Source organism: Leopardus geoffroyi, chromosome C1 (genome assembly GCF_018350155.1).
Source record: "Leopardus geoffroyi isolate Oge1 chromosome C1, O.geoffroyi_Oge1_pat1.0, whole genome shotgun sequence".
In the NCBI taxonomy this organism is placed as follows: Eukaryota; Metazoa; Chordata; class Mammalia; order Carnivora; family Felidae; genus Leopardus; species Leopardus geoffroyi.
In genome coordinates, this window is record NC_059328.1 from 93,311,515 (window position 1) to 93,335,764 (window position 24,250).

Genomic DNA, 24,250 nt, shown 5'->3' on the forward strand with positions numbered 1-24,250 from the left:
TGTTGTAGACAGACACTAAAACAATTTAGAATAGATACTCTGATAGGATAGGGATATTAGTACCACTATCCTTTTTGTCCCCTAAAATGAGCATTTCGAACAAAAGACTGCATTAGAAGAGAATACTCTATTAACAAATTTTAAATTTTTCTTTATTTCAGAACTGTCTTTATGTACAGACATCATAAAAAAAATGCACATACACTGGAGATTTTCCAAGGAACAGGAGCTGGAAATAAAAGTTAAAAGCATTTAAGAGAACTGAAATTGTCCCAGAGAAGTTCTGAGGATCATGCTTCTTTAAATGTCCTTGATAACCTCTTCAAGTTCTTCCTTTGTGAACATGTGGAAATTCTGGCCGGGCTGCACCGTGGCTAACTGGAAAGAAAGCAGAGAAGGGTTAATGAGCTGGGCTCGATTACCCTGCTGATAGCACTAGCATGGTCAGGAGAAGCTGTGTTAGTGATGCAGCTGTTCATTAGGAACTAAGGGATCTGCTATCCAAGGGATATCCTTTCCAGCCACAGGTTCCTAAAATAGCTCTCTGACTTCCAAATAAAAATTCTTATTGACCAAGTTTTCTATTTTGAGGTTAACAGACCACATAGCAGTTAACCAAATGCCTGGTGTCATGGTCATTTCTTGACACTACTTCAACAAGGATCAGAAAAGCAGCAGCAAATTACTTGGGGTCAGTACTTTTTCCTTAGAAATATATGAAAAGTGTGTTTACACACTTGGAAGTGAAGCTTGTGTGACCTTTGCTTCCTGGCCACCCTGTGTTTTAATTTTTATCGGTAAAATGGGAATAACAATAGCACCTAATTCATACAGAAGTTGTGAAGATGTGTTAATCTGTGTAAAGTGCTTACAACACTGCCTAGAACATTATAATAAGCACCAAATAATTACCGATTATTATTAGGTATATTATTTTCTTTAAAATTTTTCATAATGCAACTTAACAACAAAGTCTGTTTTAAGTTCATTAGAGAGACAAAGAGAAGAGAGAGAGAGAGAGCGCATGTGCACATGTGTATGCTCACAAGTAGAAGAGGGGCAGAGAGAGAGAGAGAGAGAGAGAGAGAGAGAGAGAGAGAGAGGTACAGAGCCAGGCATTAGGCTCGATCTCATGAACCATGAGATCATGACCTGAGCCGAGATCAAAAGTCGGACGCTCAACCTACTGAGCCACCCAGGTGCCCCTGTTTTGTTTTTTAAAAGGACTAGCCATGAAAATAAAAGGATTCCATTAGCACCAACACAGGAAATCAGTTGAGACTGACAAATATTAGTTATAAATAGCAGTCCAGATAGAATCTATTTAAACAATAAAATACGAGGGTCAGAAGACAGTTTCAAATTTAACTAAAACTACCAAGTTTTCTATCACCTCTGCTGATAACATAGTCCCATGTTTTGGGGGCCAATACTGAGCAATAGGTGCCATTTGACATTTGCCTAAAAAGTGGTTGTGTTGGTTTTAAATTTCCTCCTATTGCCTTTTTCTTTAGACTTTACAGTTAAACATACTAGGGTATTTTTGGTAATATTCATTACTGATATTTAACATAATCTGAAACTTCCAGAAATAGCATAATCCAATTACATCATGTTTATTATTTGCCGCTTCACCTACAGGAAAAACACAAAAAGACTACTAACATTTTAAAACACCTGAAGATCTGATCTGGGAACAGACTTAAAAAAAAAATGTTCTCTCAACAAAGCCTGCAGTCCCCACTAGATTCTCCCAACAAAAGATCTATCCAATTACACAAAATGTCAGAACACATATTTATAAAATACATGTTAAACATTATCATTCATGTCCATATAGACCATGGGCTCTATTCCAAGGAAATTAAAATAATGTTATTACTACATCTTTCAAGGACATGAGGACAGAGACACAAGGTCAATAAAGCAGAGAAGAGTGAGGGCCTACAGAATTTTTTTGTCAAGTTGCTCACAGCTCATAGACTAGTCTTCCCAAACCATTTCAGGGGCTAAAAACAGAAACCGGGAAAGCTCTGAATAGAAAAGTCTGATAGAATCTGGCTGTAAATTGGTGCTAATAAGACTAGACCCAAATACTGCCTTTAGGAAGGTACTCACTCATCACTAGATGAGTAAAAATAACCCCTTGCATTTGCATCATGATAAACTTATTTACATAGGGAATATGAAAGATACTCTTCTATTTATCTTATTCTTTCAAAAAGCTCTGTGAGACAGGTGAAACATTTTCTTTCATTAATTCAATTAATAATTAATTATTAAGCACTTATGTACTAGTTATAATTGTACTAGGCATTAGGGATCCAAAGATAAAGAAAATCTCTTTTATTTACTAAGGGTGCTGGACACCAAATGCTTTTAATGCCAGGTGTTATAAGAGAGCTGAGCATATGTAGAGGCACAAAGGAGTGATCTAGGGGGAGTCAAGAAAGGTTTCAAAGAGAAGCAACTTTTGAGTTGTGTCACAACTCAAAAATGGGTCACACAGTGGAGAACCAGAAGAGCAGATGGAATGTGCACATGTATAAAGCATGCAACAAGAGGATATATTTGCAAAATGAAGTAATTCTGAATGGCTAGAGCAGAGACTGCATATGGGAGGAGATAAAACGGGAGGCGAAGTAGGAAAGACAGTATACTATAGTGGTTAAAAGTACAGGACCCCAGGAGGCACCTGAGTAGCTCAGTCGGTTAAGCGTCTGACTTCAGTTCAGGTCGTGATCTCACAGCTCGTGGGTTTGAGCCCCGCATCAGGCTCTCTGCTGTCAGCACAGAGCCTGCTTCAGATTCTCTGTCCACCCCCACCTCTATCCCTCCTCCACTCTCTTGAAAACAAGTAAACATTTAAAAAATTAAGAAAAAAAAAAGAAGTACAGGGCACAGGAGCGCCTGGGTGGCTCAGTCAGTTAAGCATTTGACTTCAGCTCAAGTCAGGTCATAATTAGCATAATCCAATGATATGATGTTTATTATTTGCCACTTCACCTACAGGAAAAACACAAAAAGACTACTAACATTTTAAAACACCTGAAGATCTGATCTGGGAACAGACTTAAAAAAAATGTTCTCTCAACAAAGAGAGAACCCATGTTCACGATTCATCGGTTTGAGCCCTGAGCGGGCCTCTGCACTGGCAGCTCAGAGCCTATAGCCTGCTTCAGATTCTGTGTCTCTCTCTGTCTCGGCCCCTCCCTCACTTGTGTTCTCTCTCTCTCAAAACTAAATTAATAAATTAAAAAAAAGAAAAAGTACTGGATGCCAATCACAGCTGGGTTCAAATTTTGACTCCATCATTTACCACTGTTATTTTGAGCAAGGTCCTACCCTCTCAAAGCTTCAGTTTCCTCTTTTGTAAAATGGAAATAGGAATACCAGTCTGAGAGAGGTACTGTGAGGATTAAAAGAAACAATTGCACGCAAAATGCTTAGCAAGGTGCCTAACAGATTAAACATATGACTTAAGAACAGTAAATTATCATACCATGAAAGAAGTTTGGGATTTATCTTATAGACGGGAGTCAGAAAAGATTTCTTTTTCAATTTTTTTAATGTTTATTTTTTGAGAGAGACAGAGCATGAGAGTGGGGAGAAGGGCAGAGAGAGAGAGGGAAACACAGAATCTGAAGCAGGCTCCCAGCTCTGAACTATCAGCACAGAGCCCAACATCGGGCTCGAACTGAAGGACCACGAGACCATGACCTGAGCTGAAGTCGGATGCTTAACCGACTGAACCACCCAGGTGCCCCCAGAAAAGATGTTTTCAAGTGGAGAACAATCAAGACTAGATATGTAATTTAGAAAATCAACCTCAGTGAGCACAATGAAGGAAATGGAATGAAATGAAAGATGGCAAGGCTAGAGGCAGGAAGACTAGTTAGGAAACCTCTGAAAGGATACAAGGCAGGAGAAAATTGAGTGCCTGAACAAAAGAAGGCACTGGAAGTAGGGATGGAGAGGAGGCACTGATATGACAATTATTTACAAGGGGGCAAAGACAGTGAAGGGAACAATTCAGTGAAGGGAAAAAAAAGGGAAGCCAAAGTCTTCTAGGTTTCTACTGTGAATGACAGGTATACATACCAGTAGCATCATCAACTAGGATTAGAAGGGCAGGAAGATGAAATGGTTTTCAGGAAAGATAATGTTTCGTTTTAGAATTGTCAAAAATTTGGGGCACCTGGGTGGCTCAGTCGGTTGAGCGTCTGACTTCAGCTCAGGTCATGATATCACGGTCCGTGAGTTCGAGCCCCGCGTCGGGGTCTGTGCCGACAGCTCAGAGCCTGGAGCCTGCCTCGGATTCTGTGTCTCCCTCCCTCTCTGCCCCTCCCCTGCTCATGCTGTCTCTCTCTGTCTCAAAACAAAAACATTAAAAAAAAATTCATAGAATTGTCAAAAATTTGAGGAGTCTGCTTCAGAAAAGTCAGATAATAGGTTTAAAAAGTGACCACGAAATCTGACAAACTGGAGTTAACTTAGCAAAATAAGGAAAGTCCCAGGGAAATATTAAGAACACTAACAAATGGTAGCAATTGAGGAATAAATGAGGGGAGAAGCAGTGAGGACAATGGATATAGGTTCTCTTGGGAAAAGACCTAGTAATAAAGATTACAAAAAAGGATGAATGGAATAGCGCCCAGCAATAACATGTAACAGACTGATACACACGAGATGAATTTCAAAAATCATTATGCTGAGTGAAAGAAGTTAGACACAAAAGAGCACATACTGTGTGACCCATTTATATGAAATTCTAGAACATGAAAGACAAATCTATAACGACAAAAAGCAGATCAGTGGGAAGGAACGAACTAAAAAGGGGCATGAGGAGACTTTTTGGGATGGTAGAAATGTTCTATACCTTAATTGTGGTAGCAGATTATACATTTGTCAAAATTCACTGAACTGTATACTTAAAATAGGTACATTTTACAGTATGTACACTATATCTCAACAAAGTGGATTTTTTTTTTTTAAGACAGGATACTAGGTAGAAGGAGGAGTTAACAAAGGTGTGATTTGTTTTGTTTTTCTAAAAAAAGATGCAGCTTGGAAATTTTCCTTTTTTGTAGAGAAGGACAGGCTGGTGATCCAAGGGACAACTGGTAGAGCAGGGGCCCCCAAATGCCTGACTTTCTCAGACTGACCATCAAAATCACCCAAGGAGATTTCAAAAGTACAGATTTCTGGACTTCATTTGCAAAGACTGATGGACAGTCAGATTTGGAAACTATCAGAGTACTGGTGGAGTAAACTGTCTTAGACAAGTGAAAGTGACCTTTTTTAATGCAAAAATAACTAAGTCAGGGAGTAATATAGTTAACGATAGAGCATGGGGGCTCCTGGGTGGCTCAGTTGGTCAAGCATCTAACTTCAGCTCAGGTCATGATCTCACAGTTCGTGCATTCTAGCCCCACATCGGGTTCTGTGCTGACAGCACAGATGGAGCCTGCTTGGGATTCTTTCTCCCTCTCTGTGTCCCTCCCCCACTCACGCTGTCTCTCAAAAATAAACATTAAAAAAACAATGAGAGAGCATGACTGAAACACATCTGATGCTCTTTTCAAAGCAACACTGAAACTGAATGAGCTAAAAATCTATGCAGTTTCAACTGAACCAAGCAGACCTCAGAACCTGCATTGTGAAATCAGCAGAGCTATCTCTGAATTACTCTGAGGTAGGAAGAAGGGGGTAGTTTTGGCAGAAATGCCAAGACCCGTGGTGCCTGGGTGGCTCAGATGGCAGAATGTCCGACTCTTGATCTCGGCTCAAGTCGTGATCTCATGATTTGTGAGATAGAGCCCTGTATCAGGCTCTGCATTGACAGCAAAGAGCCTGCTTGAGATTCTCTCTCTGCCTCTTTCTCTGTCCCTCATCCACTTGCTCTCAAAATAAATAAATAAACATTAAAAAAAAAAAAAAAAGAAGAAGAAGAAGAAAAGAAATGGCAAGACCCTATCTCATTCAGTACCAAACACCCCCAAAGTACCAGAAAGGAACTGACAAACTCCCTCCTAAGGGTCAGACCGGGAGTATCACTGTTACTAAGGAAGTGTAAAAATAGTATTTATGTAGTAAGTTTTTCCATTTCTATTCCAAACTCCTCTTCTCCCTGTTACTGCTCAAGAAGTAACACCTCTGTCCCCCCACCTCCTCTCTCCAATTCTACCCACGCTTTCCCAACTTTAGGCCAGCCCCTTGTTTTGGCATTCAAGTTTGCCCCTTTCACTGCAGCCTGTGGAAGCTGGCTGGCTCTAATGGCAAGACATTTGTCAGCCCTTAACCAGCCATCCTTCACCAGGGATTAACCGAAACATACATTTTCTCAATGCACACTGAGTACAGCTGACATAATTCTGGTAAGCGCTGATTGGTTTAATTACTGATTTGTGATTACAGACACAGTTGCCTTTAAAAAATTTTTTAATTGAAATATAATATTATGACCACTATCTTGACCTTTTTTTCCCCTTCTTTTACTTGAGAGAGAGACAGAAAGAGACAGAGAGCGAGCAAGCAGGGGAGAGGAGCAGAGAGAATCTTAAGCAGGCTCCACACTCAGCACAGAACCTGCTGCAGGGCTCGATCCCACGACCCTGGGATTGTGACCTGAGCTGAAACCAAGAGCCAGACGCTCAACCGACTGAGCCACCCAGGCACCCTGTACCCTGACTTTTTTTTTCCAGCTTTCCCCCCTTGTTTTTAATGTTTGTTTGTTTGTTTGTTTATTTATTTATTTATGAGAGATAGAGAAAGATCATGAGTGGGGGGGGGGGGGGGAGGGCAGAGAAACGGAGACACAGAATCTGAAGCAGGTTCCAGGCTCTGAGCTGTCAGCACAGAGCCCAACACAGAGCCCGAACCCACAAACTGTGAGATCATGACCTGAGCTGAAGTCATACCCTCAACTGACTGAACCACCCAGGTGCCACCCCTCCATCCTAACTTGTGATAACAATCTGGTAAATCGAGCCTCCACTAGTTTTTTTTTCCATTAGTATTTTAACGTAGCCCAGCAGTCCTTTTGCTTATCCCAGCCTTCCTTTTTCCCTGCCCATAAGGACTCTTCCAAATAGTTCCCACTTGCCTTAACTCTACTGTTGAATTCACCCACTCTCAGCAGATGATCTAACATTCACCAGGGAAATACATGACCTCTCTCTCAATTCACCTGCAAACCTACACTATCTTTTTACTCACCATTATCTCCTTTTCTCCCATCTACTCTTAGCATCCTAAATAAGGGCAGTCAGAATCTGGTCCACAACTCTCTGGTATCATCTCTTGCCACCTCACTCACTACCTTACATATATCTTGCACCCCAGCATTCAGAAAACCCTCAAATCCTCCTTTACATACAATGTTATTTTATATCTTTGAGCCTTTGCACATGTCTGTTCCCTCTTCCTGGAGTACCCTTCTCTTCCTTTTTCCAGCATCACCTCTTCCAGGCAACTTTCCTAATGTCCTAGGATAAGTTAACATGTTTTGGGGACAGTCCATTCTTATTACTATTATAGAAGTATTGGAGCTTCAAAGGATAGCAATAACTTCTTAAGGGCTGAGCATACAAAATGTGATTATCTCCATGGGAGATATGGGAGCTATGATATCTGAATAAAAAACACCACAAGAGAAAAATACCTCTATATTAGTTGCATTCAGCTTCTCCTCCATTACTTGTTTGAGGATGATGAGTGAAGACTTGATGGCTTCTTTCAGTGTCATAGACTTGAAACAAAAAGGGTAAGAAGAGTAGCCATTATGTAATTCCTCCTTCCTTCAAAGATTTCCCCTATCTCCCTGAATGATGTAGCAAATATTACTAAATCAAGCAGCTTAGTAAGTACAGTGCATTACCAGGTATCTCTAGAATTCAAGTAAACAGTAAATAAGTAGAATACATTTATTCAAAGTTTCAAGTCTTATTTTGAACCAGATCAAAGTCACCAACTTTCATATTAAGTGATCTTTGAAGAAGTGGAAAGGGCTACACTTCTCTAGTTATCCTCCTTTAATACAGAAACAAGATAATATTGGGAATATCCTATGATTCACAACTCCCAAATGATCTAAAAAGGTAGCCCACTGGTTTAGTAAACCTGCTTTTGTAGTACCGTGTTTTGAACCCATGAACCCAATTTCTTCCACACATAAAATCAATACTATCAAGGGTAGAGGGGAGTAGACATCTCTGTGTGAACCAGTAAGTAAGATAGCCTTCAACCACAACAAGTTACCCAAAGCCAAGTCTTCCCATCCTACAAGATAAAAAATGCCAAATGTCTACTTGCTTCTAGAGCCAGACTAGGAAATATATCTGTTAAGTAAAGCTTTCAAGATAAAGAGTAAACAAACCGAGGTCATCTATACCATGGTACAGCACTCAGCATTAACTACTGATATGTGCAAAAAGTCGAATGGATCCTAAAAACAGCATTATTGAACAAAAAAGGCAAATGCAAAATATAAACCGTATGACTGCATTTATAGAAAGGACAAGAACAGACAAAACTAATCTACAGTGGTAAACATAGTTGAAAGGGAGGAAGAGAGTGAATGGAGAGGAAATAAGCATTTCAGGGAGTGATGGAAGTGTTCTCCATCTTGTTTTAGGTGGTGGTCACGAGGGTGTGTACTCCTAGAACTCCTAGAACTGAACGCTTAAGGTCTTCCCATTTTATGTAAATTATACCTTGATTTATAAAATAATAATAAAAGTTGTGAGAGTACTCAATTACCTTGTGGTAAACTTCTTGCAAGGAGCTCTGGGCACCCTCTGAAGCAGAGCCAATTGCTCGAGCATCACACTGTACAAAGGTCCCAGATGGGTCCATATGAAACCTGCAAAACCCCCCAAAAGAAGGGGGTTACAAATGCTTAAGAGTGGTGGCATTTTATGTAACAAGTATCTCACTAAAGAATATAAATGCTTGGCCCTGCAGTGGAAATTCCACTGAAATACTGAGGTACAGGTCCAAAAGATGTTGTATGCCTAGAGAAACCAGATTTTTTTTTTTTTAAAGTTTATTTAAGTAATGTCTATACCCAATGTGGGGCTCAACTCACAACCCCGAGATCAAAATTCACATGCAGAGTCACATGCAGCTATAGAAACCAGATCTTTTATTTTATTTTTAAAGTTTATTTATTTTAAGATAGCAAGTATGCACGAGCCAGGGAGGGGCAGAGAGAGAGGTGAGAATATCCCAAGCAGGCTCCATGCTAAGCATGGAGCCCAATGCAGGACTTAATCCAGGACACTGGACCATGACCTGGGCTAAAATCAAGAGTTGGACGCTCAACCAACTGAGCTACCCAGGCACCTGAAACCAGATCTTTTAAAAAGTGTTTAAGAAAATTAATTCATTCCTCAGAGATTTAGAAGTATAGAAGATATAAATATGGCACTTGTGTATGCCTATCTAAATAATATTTGAGGAAAAGGAACAAATCAGCATTCTAAAGCAAAGCTCTAAAACACACCCTGACTATAGTAACAAAGTTGCTTTTAATTCTTTCCAGAATCAGCAGTGGTTCCAACAGGGAAGTTCTTCACAGAATGCTTGTCTTTGTATAAACAGCACAGAATCACTGAACTTTAGAGTTAGAAGCCCTTCATTTTTTATAATTCTACAATAATCCTCTCAGTTTAGACAACCAGTCCCCATCCCAAATTAAAATAATTCTACAAAAAAAGAAACAGGAAAAAATGGCAAATTCTTACAGCTGGGGTCCTTTCTCATCAACTCCTCCAAATAACAGTGCTACTCCAAAGGGACGAGACTAGAACCAAAAAACAAGAGGTATTAAGATAAACAAATGGCTACTGAAGCAGGAGGTAAGAGGGGCTGGTAAAGGTATGTTCAGAGGACAAATGTCCTAAGTCCCTTAGAAGGAAACTTGCCACAAACACCACACTCACCATAGCACCTGGATCTGCATCTTCTTCTCCAAACTGCAGAGCTAGATTGGACACAGCCTGAGTCACACTCTCCACGGTCATTGTCTCATTGTAGGTGAACCAATGGTTCTAGAAAAAGAGCAAAATGTGGTCTAACTTTTAAATAAGAAAAGCATTAAAGCAGTCCACCATCTCACTACATACATCCCTGTGGACTATGGTTGCAAACCGAAGGCTCAGCTCCAGTGTGTTTTTCTTAACACTGAACTTGAATGCTTGGGCCTACATGAGAGGAAGAGAAATAGCTCTAGAAAGAAACTGTGATCAAAGTACCCTAAGCATTAATGACGGACTAGAGGATTATTCCCTTGAAAAACAGAGTTAGCCCTTCACAGCACTAAGCTTAGTCTTTTCACAAAGTGAACGCTAACAGCTAAGTGCCACTTTCCCTCAAAGAGCCTACCTTATCACTGTGTTGGTGTTTAAATTAAATGACTTACTCTTACATAAGTACTGACAGCAAAGTTGAAAATAAGTGCAAAAAGTTTTATCAATCAGGAATTTTTTTCTTACTGGTCTTTTCTCGAAGCAGCAGGTACTCAATTAAAGAAAAAAACAAAATCAGCATTCTTGACCTGGTACATAACACTACTCACCATAGGAGAGCTGTTACTTGCAAGCCCAGCACCAAAGGCAGTTGGGGTAGAATGTCCTTTAGCTATGTCCACTTCCTGCTATGGTGCTCCCACAGTTAATTAGGGAACAGAATGTAGTGCAATGCTTGCTTTATTTAAGGCAAATCAAAAAGAAGCAAGAGACTGTCAGCACTATTTACCAGGGCTTCCTTAAAGCTGCAATGGTTGGATGGCTAGACTCCAAGCCTCAACAAGTTATTAACTAGGTGGTCTATCCAAAATCACTCCTAAGAGCTACATCTGATATTAACACAGATAACCTGCAATACAGCCCAGGCAGCTACATCATTAAACAAGGAACTCAAGCATCAAGGTAAAAAGGAGAGATGATGCTAATTTTACCTGTGTCTCCACTCTGGCTTTATCAATTAAAGTCTTAGCATCAGCAATTAGCCCACTCATGGCACAACCTGCAATGTAAAAGCAATAGTGACCCAGGGGCCAAATCCTAGCAGAACTCTTTCATCCACTCAAGAAATACTGAAACACTGGAATGGAACCATGGCGGCCATATGCAATCCCATAGCAATACACCCAAGAGGTTAGATGGGAAATTATTTGATTATACTGAACACAAGTATAATTATACTACAAATAAATAAAACCATCTGCAATAACTCAGAAGTCCAGTATTAAGATAGAAGACAGGCAAGAACAGCCAAACAAGCATGAATTTTCACATATTACATCCTTAAGCATTCCTTTAGCATTCTCATAGACCACAATACACTTTCAAACTAAGCGAACACTAACATCCCAACAGAAGAAATAAGGAAAAAAATAACCATGTCACTATGAGCTATAGAAGGCCCCAGGATAAAATCAAAAGCTTTTTCACCTCCCTGACCAAATACAAACCAATTAGTTTAGAAAGAAAGTTTGCCTGATGGTCCAAGATGCCAACGTTATAGCTGTTACTTTATATGCCATAACTTGAAATCTGTATTTCCAGCTTAAGCCTTACTACCACATTTCAAACCTATGAAGCCAATGACTCCCTTAATATATCTACTTGGACATATCACCAACTCAAATCAAGTTCTTTCTTCCTTCTAGACTCCCTGGCCCTCACAACCAATCAGATCCCAAATTCTATCAATCTCCATCTGATTAACCTGTCCAGCATTAATCCTTACATTGTCCATTCTCTGTCTACTGCCTTGGTTAAATCCCTCATTGTTTCTATTTGGATTAAAGGAAATTTCTTTCCAGGTCTCCCTACCTCCAGTCTCAGGCCCCTTCACTCTACCTGCAACCTTGTTATGAGAATTGTCTTTCTAAAAGACTAATCTGGGGGCACCTGGGTGGCTCAGTTGGTTAAGCATCTGACTCTTGGTTTAGGCTCAGGTCATGATCTCACGGTTCGTGGGGTCAAGCCCCACATCAGGCTCCTTGCTGACAGTGCAGAGCCTGCTTGAGATTCTCTCTTTCTCCCTCTCTGCCCCACCCCTGCTCATACTCTCTCTCTCTCAAAATCTGATGATATTACCCCAAAGCTTAAAATCTTTCCCATCAAGTTGAAGCTCTTTAGCATGGTAAAAAGACTTCTACTGTCTGATCCAAGACTTATTTCTTGCTACAGTCCACCTGCCAGTCATACCAAACTTCTTGTGCTAGGGTATTCCCTATTTTACACCACTAAGGGTTTGCTCATTTCTATTCCCTCTGACCGGAGTGCTCTCCCTTCCTATACCCACACACTTGTTCACTTAGTGACCATTTCCTCATCTTTTAGAATTCAACTCAGCTCAAGCATCGCTTTATGGAATCTTTTTCTGAAAGTCCCACTACCACTGGTTCCAGACAAAACTAATGATTTCCTCTTTTGTACCCCTACTGAGCACATACTACAGCCTCTCTTAACACCTACGTCACTCAACTGCATTTAATTATTTACATGTCCACCTCCACTATCAGACTGTATGCTTCTGAAACATAAGGACTATGTCTCATTTTTCTCTGTATCCCTGGTGACTAGCATAGGTCTGGCACATGGTAGGTTCTCAATTTGCTGAATGAAGTGACACTGATCTACCTCCAGACACACAACTTGGGATTAAGTAGACAAAATGTTCTTATCTTAAAAGACTAAATCTCAGCTTCTACATCTGAAAGATACTGTCAAGCTCCTGGAGTCACCATGGCATTGGTTCTGAGGCCTTCCCAGGCAACTAATTATTTTACCAATATTCCACTAATTAGATGACTAAATGGTTAAGAAAATTTGAACAGTCAACTAAAATGCAGAACTACTCACCCTGTAATGCTACAATGATGCCAGAAGCTAAGGCAGGGAAATTATAACAGAGACCAAAACAAAACAAAAACAAAAAAGAGTGCTGGGGTGTGGGGGATATAGGGGAAGACAGGGAGTAAAAAGATAAATCTGAAAACAGAGGAAGAAGACTGATCTGTTCAAAATCTATTATTCTCATGCTCTCTGAACCTTAGTCACTCTAAAGACCTTTAAGAATTCCTCATTCTAGTGGACACTCTAGTTTTCCACATGATCCTCTGCTCCAGATGGCTTCCTACTAGGGCTAACATTATGCAACATTGAAGACCCAGCCATTACAGGGAGCTGGCCTATGATTCAACCTTTACATATTTCGACAACCATCACATTCGCCAAGTCTAAATTTGAAGGAGAAAGGAACTTCTGGAAGTAGGCTGAGCCCTACAATTGCTTCCCACTCCTATATTATGCACACTGGCTTACTGCCTGGAAAACAGTAGCTAATAAGGGGATAAGATGTTCATCTAATGAACCTCCTGTGGAACACCAAAGAAGACTAATTAATCCAAGCCAGATCCTATAAAACAACTTCCCCCTACTCCTTACCTATGTGAGCATCAATCTCTACAATTTTCTCAATGCTGCTAGGCTCCATTAGTGGGGAGGTAATTCTCTTCTCCACAGCTAGGCACACACCCTCTGATGTCTGAATCCCAATGGCTGTAGAACCAAGCTAAAAAGAAACGTGTTATAGTTATCATGTACAGGTCAAAGAACAGTCTCACATACTCACCAGGAATCTCTCTGAATACTGCACAAGACAGAAGCTTCAATTAGCCATACCAAGTATTCAGAGAGTATAAACAGCACCCTAATAAGTAATGTGTTATTCCTGTCAATGGCAGGAACACTTGATTTACAGATTTTGTTCTTCTAAAGGGAAAAGTTCAATGAAGTCTTGAAAACATCTGGAAAATGATCAACTCTAATGCCAATATTTTGGAGAGGGGTAGATTCTAAGGTTCTAAACATCAACGGGCAAAAAAGTAATAAAACTAGAATGTTTTCTTTTCACCTCTGTCCTCTTGACGTGTCCCCAAAGGTAGTATTTTTCAAATCTACATGACCTCCAGAAAAGTAGTGTACATTAAAAAAAGGAAAAAGGTGCCTGGATGGCCCAGTGGGTTGAGCATCCAACTCTTGATTTTGGCTCAGGTCATATCTCACAGTTTGTAAGATAGAGCCCTGTGCCAGGCTCCGTGCTGGCAGCATGGAGCCTGCCTGGGATTTTTTCTCTCCCTCTCCCTCAAAATAAACAAACAAACAGACAAACAAAAGAAGAAACAAAAACACCACCACAAACATAATTATTAACTTAATCTTTTGAGGTCACTAGCAGTTTACAATATAGCTTAATTTCATCTCCCCATCTTCAGGGCACCATTCTAGTCACCGATTCCTCTATGTCTGTTTCTTTATCTGCAAGATGGGGGTAATAAAACATCAAGAAAGTAAATATATTAATACATAAAATGCTTAAAATGGTGCCTGGCACATAATAAATGAGTAACAAAATTAGTCATTCTTCTTATATGCCTAGACTTCAACATCCTCTTACTTAGGTTCCCCATCTTAATCTCTCTCTTAATGTATATTTCATGTTATAGCCTAACTGATCTAATAAAATGCTATTTTAATTATACTTCTCTGAAGAACTAACATCTCCCTATATTGCCTGTCACATAAAATCCAAATAAGCTTCCAAAGCCCTCAAAACCTAATCTCACTTTTCACTTCAAACTTTATTACTCATTATTCTCCAACAAAATCTACCAGGTATAGCCCAACCCATTTTCTCATGCCATATTATTTATCCCTTAACTCACAAACCATGAGATCATGACCTGAGCTGAAATCAAGAGTTGGACACTTAACTGACTGAGCCACCCAGGTGCCCCTGAATTACCATTATTATTTAGTTAGTTCCACAAAGCAATGTCTGCCAGTGCAAGCATCAGACTCCTGGAACCTGTTATTGTAAAGGAGTCCAAGGAATTTCATGAATCATTATGCATAACATGCTTAACATGACTGCAGACTGCATAATCACGTCTCATACATAAGTGAATTATTTTTCAAATGCATAAAGTTGTGACTTTATTTACAAATGTTTTTAAATGTATATACCAGCTTTTTTTTTTTTTTTTAATATATATGCATAACTACAGGAGAGGACTGTTAACGAACTTTATGTAAAAAATGGGCATTCATACTTCTAGGTAAAGGTATAGACTGAACACACACATTAGCTCTACTCCTTCCCCTAGCCTCGTAATAGTACAAAATTAAAGGATGGCAGGGTCAGGGGGTAGGGGGCGATGCACAAATATACTAGCACAAAGAGAATGGGCAAAGACACAGCAACAAAATTTCTAGGAAAGAAGACAGGTTAGTGATAATTTACTTAATAGACCTGAGAAATCTGAACCCTAAACCAGTAGTAAAGAAAATCAAGAAACCATCTGATTTACATTATAGGATCCCAAAAAAGAAAGGGACCTCTGGAAATAGAAACAAAGGAGCTAAAAATCACAAAATCAGTTCAGTGTTACCTAAGAAACAGATTTCCAGATCCCCTCCCCTAGGCTATAAAGCTAGATGACAGCTCCCACCCCCACTCCTATAGAAAACTCTGGAAAGGGTAAAACAGACAGTGGTCTTTGGATTGGGGGACACTAAGCACAGTCAAACACAGGAGTACCAGAATGAAAACAGGGGATTAAGTAAAGAATGACTAGCTGAAGGTTAAGAACTTCAGCCTTCTTTCCCCATTCAGCTCTCTGAAGCTAGTAGCTGAAACACCCTTCAGGCATGAAATGAGAAGGGGCAGTTTTCTCTAGAACAGTTTTCAAACATTTTGGACAAAATCGACATTAAGAAATATATCTTATATCAGGATCAAAACATACTAACATACACAAATAAATACAATAGAAACAACGTGGGAAAAAAAACACAATGAAACACCAATAGTATCAACATGGCATTCTGATATCTACTGTTCTATTCCACTCAAAAAGAAATGCTACCTTGACCCACTAAATTGATTTCAATGCTCACTAATTGGTCAAGACCTGTAGCTTAAAAAACATAGCTCTAAAGAATCTAACCAATTCAAGAAAAAAAAAAATTGAAAGAAAAGTTAAAAAAAAAATCCTTAAAGAATATATTTCATCCATAAAACAAAAATAGGACACTAATAAGAAAAAGGAAAAAATAAAGGAGCTTAGAAATTGAAAAAGCAGTATGCCCAGAGAACTAGTCCAGAATTGGAACAGGTCAGAAGCTCAAAGATATTTTTAAGAATCTTTACTGGATACCTAATGTGCTTGGAAATTTTGAGAAGATACATATAACCCAGAGAGACTTTGGGGATTATTTATGACATGTATACACTAAATTAAGCAAATTTTTAAAAAAGAAGAGCTCTTAACTCCAGGAAAATATTGTGCAGAAATGGAAAAATGGCTCAGCTGTGAATACATTTATTTACATAGTCATATGACTATAAGTGTTGACTAATGATCTCACAAAAGTATATATTGAGTGAATTGCTGTACTTCCACCCCAGGAGGAAAGCGTGTGTGTGTGTGTCCATGTGTGTCATTGGGGGCAAAAATCTTCATCGTCTATAAAGTCTGTGGATAATATCTAAACAAAAACAAATTTTTTTTCCCCACTTCTGCTGGCTGTCTGCTTCTGTGCTAGAAATATGGAAGCAAATGCCAAGAAAATTATCAGCTAAAAGATCTTAAAGTGTTGCTTTTGGGAAGCTGAAGATAGAGGGGGCAGTCCTCAGGGATTGCTGTTTTTGTTACAAGGTTGATATAATTATTTTATCTTTTGATTCTAAAACTACATGCAGGTATGCCTTAAGAATAAAAATGTAAAAGTCAGAAAATATTACTAGAGAATTTAATTTGGCACTTAGTTGTTCTCTAGTTGTTTTACATATAGTACATTGCTCTTAAATCTCCAACTGAACAGAGCAGGACAGACTTTATATCTACTTTTTTTTTTTTTATGTTTATTTATTTTTGAGAGAGAGAGAGAGCGTGCGCACAAGTGGGGAAGGGGAAGAGAGGGAGACACAAAATCTGAAGCAGGCTCCAGGCTCTGAGCTGTCAGCACAGAGCCTGATGTGGGGCTTGAACTCACAAGCCGTGAGATCATGACCTGAGCCAAAGTTGTACACTTAACTGAGCCACCTAGACACCCCCTTTATATCTACTTTTAAATTTTATCTGGCAGACTTGTTCTCAACCAGGGGCCATTTTATCCTCCAGGGGACATGTATCTGGAGGACAAAGTCTAGAGACAGTTTTGGTTGTCACAGTTAGAAGTGTGAGTGCTACTAGCATCTAATCCCGCTGAACACTCTACCATGCACAGGATGGTCTCTCAACAAAGAATTATCCAGTCCAAAATGTCAATAGTCCCTGGGTACTATAACTATTTTGTGGATGAAGGATTTTCATATTATAAGAATTCACAGCCTGTTCAGTTTGGCCTCCAACTTAAATAACTTCCTAAGTTTCCACTCCAAAAAAAAGATTAATATTTTCAAGACAGACTAAGTAATAAAATGTACCAAAATCAAGGGAATTTTCTTTCGAACACTTACATTTACCCCAGATATTTCAGTATTACAATTCTGCCTAAAGTCCACCCCACCCCTTGGTGGGGACTGAGGAAAGGAAGTAAGGGAACATTTGAAGACTCTACCTAGTATTTCTTTAGTATAACTCATAGTAACCAATGTCCACATGCTCAGTTTAATATGGTAATTTTGACACTTCCACAGATTATCCTTCCTTCCCCCAAAAAACCTACTCCAAAGGCATTTTTTCCCCACTTCTGCTCGCTGTCTTTCACCCATGCCATCCATACCATACCTCCAAATGACAACTTATACTTGCCATTCTTAGTCGTTTCTCCAGCTCCTTTCATGCTACTGAATACTTATGGTTATCAAATTGCTTTCTCATTGACAACTCATAAGTTGCGAAGGCGACAACCAGGTTGTTTAAATACCAAAGAGCCTGAATTTTCACATGGGTTAAGTCACATCTATTAAAGGGTCACATGGCTATTTCTATCTTAGCCCAACCTAGGGTAGACATCACATGGTCTCTAATTATCTTTAAGCAATCTGAAAATTACTAGCAGTAAGAAGCTTAAAGAAGAACCCCCCCCAAAACTGAGGATTATTCTTGGCTTGGATAGGACTATTATCTTTAAATGCCACAGCTTGAAATCGTCATAGTTTTCACAATTCATAATAACGTATGGTTTCAATACAGGGCAAAGATGATCAGAAACAGGCACTTGTAGCTGGCCCACCACTTTCTGTCCCACCATCTATCATAGTGCTTCCACCTTTACTTCTATGTCTTCAACTAATCACAGTCTCTTTTGCCCTTTTCTAGATTCTCATACAATAGTTTTCTATAATACACTCTTTTTGTAATAGGTAACTTAGAAACACAGTAGCTCTCTTCAATTATTTGAAGAACTGTTTTTGGAAAAGGTTTAAACATCCTGTGTGGTTCAAGGACAAAACTAGGGACAACTAAGGAAACTTCAAAGAAGCTAGACTTTGGATTTATTTATTTTACAGTTTATTTATTTATTTTGAGAGAGAGAGAGAGAGAGAGAGGCAGAGAAAGAGGGAGAGAGAGAATCCCAATCAGGCTACATGCTATCAGTGCAGAGCCTGACACAGAGCTTGATCCAACTAACTATGAGATCATGACCTGAGCCGATACCAACTGAGCCACTCAAGCACCCCAGGAAGCTAGACTTTTGATTCAATACAAGGATAAATTTCTAAACCATTATGAATTGTTTTCTAACAGAATGAGCTATCTAGTGAGAAAATATTCTATCACTAGGACTATACAAACAGAGGTTATTTAGGGATGTAGAGGTGACTGAAGCACAGAGTAATGGGTTCATCTAGATCACTGACTCTCAATCCTTGCTAGATATTAGAATCACTGAAGGAGCCCTTAAAAATACTGATGCCTGGACCTTCCTTGGATAACCTAAATCAGAACTTAGATTATCCGTAATTCAACAAATGCAGATCCCATGTGATAACTAACTTTAAGTATAGATAGCTCACTTACTGATTTTGTTAACACTGGTTTGGGGGCGCCTGGGTGGCTCAGTTGGTTGAGCGACCAACTTTGGCTCAGGTCATGATCTCGTGGTTTGTGAGTTCGAGCCCCGCGTCAGGCTCTGTGCTGACAGCTCAGAGCCTGGAGCCTGCTTCAGATTCTGTGTCTCCCCCTCTCTCTGCCCCTCCCCTGCTCATGCTCTGTCTCTCTCTCTCAATAATAAATAAACGTTAAAAAAAAAAAAAATACTGGTTTGAACTATTTGATTTTGTTACATTACAGGACACGTCTCTTATTCAGTCCTGAAAGTGTCCAGTACAAATCCACAATTTTACGAATACAGGTGATGAGTTAAACAATTTTTCAAAGTATCTTCCAGATGCTAAGTCTAGACCTCTATATCCCTCTCTTTATAGCCAAGAGGATTATGAACACAAACATGTCCCTTCAGCCCCACTGAGAAAAAGATACTTACATAATTATGAAGCATTTATCTGTTCAAAAGGCTTCAGGAATAGGATTGAAATTGATATTAAAATGGTTAGTGGTTGGGTAAAGGGAGATACAGAATATTTTCTAAACAAATAGCTAAAACATGGGGCGCCTGGGTGGCTTAGTCGGTTAAGCGTCAGACTCCGGCTCAGGTCATGATCTCACGGTTCTGTGAGTTGGAGCCCCCACGTCGGGCTCTTTGCCAACAGCTCAGAGCCTGGAGCCTGCTTCAGATTCTATACCTCGCTCTCTCTCTCAAAAATAAAATAAAAACATTAAAAAAAAAAAAAAAGGGAGAGATAGCTAAAACACATTTACTCCAAATGTTCTGCCAGCAATGCAGTAGGTTGCCATGAAATTTCAAAAACTTGCTACTTGATACTATACCTTGATAGCTTCAATGGCATATTCCACTTGAAATAATCTTCCTTCAGGAGAAAAAGTATTCACACCCCTATAATTAAAAAAAGCATTAAAGATTGTCAGAAAAAGTGTAGAGAAACAAAACTCAAGTTCCTTGACATCTAGCTCAAATAGCTACAAGATATGCATGTTGTCATTATTCTCCTTTGCCCAAAACAATCTGTAGCTACTGTTTTGTACATTAACAGCTTTTCAAGAAAATGGAACTTATGTATGGAACACTTCTGTGGTACTCCCAGAGACTTCAAACTGATTAAATGAGAGCAAGGGGCTTTCTACCTCAACTCTGAACCAAACTGAATTCCCTCAGTAAATTCAAGCCCCCAAAACTACCTGGCAATTCCCAATATGCTTTTATCCTTCTCCCCTTCACATTACATGCATTTAATGTCAATATCATACTTTTCAGTAAAAGTCAGTTACAGGTACATTTCTCTATTTATTTGTATGAATTAGTATTGCTATCTTAACAGACTGAGATCTGGCTCGTTCCTAAAGCCTAAGCTAGTTTATTCATTCCATACATATTTACACCAATTACACACTAGACTTCTTTTTCTTTCTAAAACACCTTCCCACCTTTTCTTGTTCCATTCTGTTGGAAATCCCTATGGAGAAGAGGCATCAATCATGGTCCTAGCTATAAAAGTCTTCTGCACACAATGGACACTTCAAAAATACTTGAACAAATGAATGAAAGTAGTTATGATCCTTGGCTTATAGAGTTTGGATTTGATAACATGTAACATGATATATAACACAGTGTTTTCAAATTTGTTTTATCAAAAACTCTTTCTTCAAAAAAAAAAAAAAAAAAAGTATATGTATCCCCGAAAATACAAAACAGGTAATAATACAAGTTGACATTTACTGCATATCTACTATATACCTGGCATTGTTATAAACCTTTAAATTATTTAATTCACTTAATCCTCAAAATAATCCTATGAAGTAACATTTAAAGACAGATAGTATTTCACAGATGTGAAAGTTGACAAAGAGGTTGAGTAATATGCCCAAAGTTAGTCAGCATGTAAGAGGCAGAGGTGGAATTAGGATTTAGGCAATGTGACTGCGGAGACCTATCTTTGAATTGTTCCACTATAGTGCCTCTGGGAATTATTACTCTGGGCTAAATCAGGAGTGAAAGGAGAATCTCACCATCCCAGAATCCTCCTGGCCCCAGAGGTAATATCCCAGAGGTCATTAAAAAAGTTCAGAACTCTAGAAACAATTTTTAAAAATCACTGAGTGAAAAGTCTGAGGACAGAAGACTGAAATTAAGTTCTAGTTCTGCCACTTAGTAGCTTTAATTCCCTCAAATGAAAAACAAAAAACAAAACCTATCGTACATCTATCACAAGATAATTAATATTGAATTGCACAGAGTATGAAAGAATTTTGTGATAAAGTACCATGTGAATACAGTATTTTCACCTTAATTCAGGCACTTCATCCTAGTATAGTATTAATTACTACATCCTTATATGGGCTCTGCTCTTGGCTGTCTTCTCAAACTTCACTGTTTCTTTGGGTTATTTCATTTACATCAAGCACCAACTACTCTCAAACCTCTATTACCGGTCTGACCTCTTCCCTGATTAATTTAATGAATCCTGAGCATTTTCACTTGGATATCCCATTAGCACCGAACACTCAGTATCTTCCAACCTGAAATATCTCTTTAAATCCAGCCATCCTTGCAAAATCAGTTCCATCTCCTGTCATTCCTATTTCATTTTTATTTTAAAACACCTGCAATCTCTCAGTTCCCCAAGCTAGAAAGTTCTGAATGATCTGACTCATTTCTCCCCATCCTCTCCCACATTAATCATATACCAAGTCACATCAATTCCTCCCACATGGTAACTCAACACTCTTCTTTCATTCTCAACGACCTCATTACCTTTCACCTAACTATTGTAAGCCTTCTAACTGGTATTGACTCACTCTTTCTTCTGCTCCTGTCAAATAATCTCTGCAAAACACAATTATGTAACTTCTTCAAATAAAAATTAATAGCACATGGTTGCCTAAATAGTGACCCAAACTCCAGGGGCGCCTGGGTGGCTCAGTGGGTTGAGTGTCCGACTTCAGCTCAGGTCATGATCTCACGGTCTGTGAGTTCGAGCCCCGGGTCGGGCTCTGTGCTGACAGCTTGGAGCCTGGAGCATGCTTCGGATTCTCTGTCTCCCTCTCTCTCTGCCCCTCCCCTGCTCATGCTCTAACTCTCTCTGTCTCAAAAATAAATAAAAACACTTTAAAATTTTTGAAAAAAAATAGTGACCCAAACTCCTTCACTACAAAAAAAATCCATCCAATATCTAGCACCATCCTGTTTTCCCCATAGTTCACCACTCCCATACATGTATCAAATGTACCACACAGAAAAGAATGTTCCCAAACAGGCACTGTTTCCCCACTGCCCCTCCTTTGTTCATCCTATATTCTCTGCCTCCAACCTACTGACACTTAGTCCATATTTATTAAAATCTTCCTCTTTCTCAAGACTCAGTTTAAATATCAGCTCCTTTTTAAAGTTTTCCATGACCCCCTAATATTGAATGCAACCTCTCTCAACAAACTTTCTATAGTACTTGATTTGAATTTCTCTAATGACATGAAAGCACTTCTGACTTGCACTATATTTTTTAAATAGCTCTTTAAAAGGCAAGCTCCCATTTAAGAGCAAGAATCTTGATTTTGTTCACTGCTGTATGGCCAGTAACTAGAACAGTGTCTTGTACACAGCAAGCATGCACGTATATTAGCTAAGTGAATTTAAAAAGGCTGTATTTTAGGTATTGTTGGGAGGATATAAAAATGAATAACATATAGCACTCATTGAAGGTGTTAAGTAAGTGATCACAGAACCTTAATAAAGACTTTCTGATAAGGATAATAATGTCTATCATACACCCCCTAACTCAAAATTGTATCACCCAAGGAGGAGTTTTTTTTAATGCTCTGGAAAATAAATACCAAGTCATTTTACAGGACAGTACGAAAAGCTGTCAGTTTTAAAACTTCACATATATATATTCTGAGTCAGTAAAAGCATAAAAAAAGTGGGAGTTCCAAGTGATAAAACTTTTGACAGGATCAACATACACTTGACAAGAAATGCAGCTTCTAGAGACCTGGTAGAAAGAAAACATCCGCCTTTCTTGGCTAAACAAACAAACAAACAAACAAACAAAAAAACCCAAAAACATCTTTGCAGCTATGTGAAAAATCTAACCTACCCAAACAGAAACTGAAAGTAACAATGTCTAGAGAATTGTCTATGTACAATTTTACTCAGCATTTCCAAGCCCTGAAAAATATTTTTTTTCTTTTAATGAATACAACAATCTCACAACCTTAATTTTAAAAACAGATCTGGCCTTAACACACACACAAACTAAATTGCTTTAAGCTTCTCAAAAAGTCCGAAAAGTCTAGGTCTAGTGGAATCAGCGTGATGAGGAAACTCTTAAGAACCACTCTAAATTCCAGTTCCTATAAAATCAGACTCCACACTCCATCCGGGCATAGCTGAGAATACTTTCAGACTTTTGCAGAAACTATACATACCAGCATGCCTTCCTACATTTCAACCAAAGGAAAGGTTACTCTACTTCCACAACTAAGAAACGGAAAACGAGGTTGTTCCCCTAGAAGGAAGGGGGAGCTGAAATTATGAGAGCCATTAAAGAATCTCTAGCTTTTTTTTTTTTTTTTTTTTTTTTTTTTTTCAGGCAACACGTTCACATTTTTTAAAAAGGCAGTCATACTCAGCACGAAAGATGAACGGAGGAGGGGTTGACCCCTGGACTTCTCCGGGTTAAAGGTCGGAGTCGCGGCCCCTCGGCCTTCCTCCCCAAGCACAAAGCGGTGCTTCTCCCTTCCGCACCGAGTTGGGACCCAGCAGTGACTCAGCGGTAGCACCTGGCGCGAGTCTAGCTTGGGGAATCACTGCAGGCGGCTGGGGAGGACAAGAGATCCCCAGGCCGGGCCAGCCTCGGGTTCCTGGGGCGCCCCATGACACGGCAGAACCCAGGCCGTGGCCGGGCCCCAGTCCTGCCCACTCACAACCCCGAACCCACTTTCTCCCGACGCACAGACCTGTCGTACTCAGACCGGGTGAGGAACATGGCGAGGGCAGGAAAAGCTGGCAGCAGCTACGTGAGGTTTCCGAGGGCCAACACGAGTCCAACAGCACCCAACTCACCCACACCACCACAAAATTGAGGCCCTGCTTCCAACTGCGCGTGCGCAGGCGACCCCTTCAGCCCGCCCGTCAGTGCCTGCTTCCTA

General features: G+C 39.5%; 1 protein-coding gene across 1 annotated transcript; it reads right to left on the reverse strand.

Annotated features, from left to right (window-relative positions):
• Positions 1-126: 126 nt before the first annotated feature.
• Positions 127-24,230, reverse strand: PSMA5 (proteasome 20S subunit alpha 5). The gene is made up of 9 exons (XM_045478552.1): positions 24,059-24,230; positions 19,916-19,982; positions 13,461-13,587; positions 10,961-11,028; positions 9,945-10,052; positions 9,747-9,805; positions 8,761-8,863; positions 7,664-7,750; positions 127-378 (listed from the first exon to the last, which is right to left on the reverse strand). The coding sequence occupies exons 1-9, from the start codon at positions 24,085-24,087 to the stop codon at positions 301-303; spliced, it is 726 nt and encodes a 241-aa protein (XP_045334508.1). The 5' UTR covers positions 24,088-24,230; the 3' UTR covers positions 127-300.
• Positions 24,231-24,250: the final 20 nt, after the last annotated feature.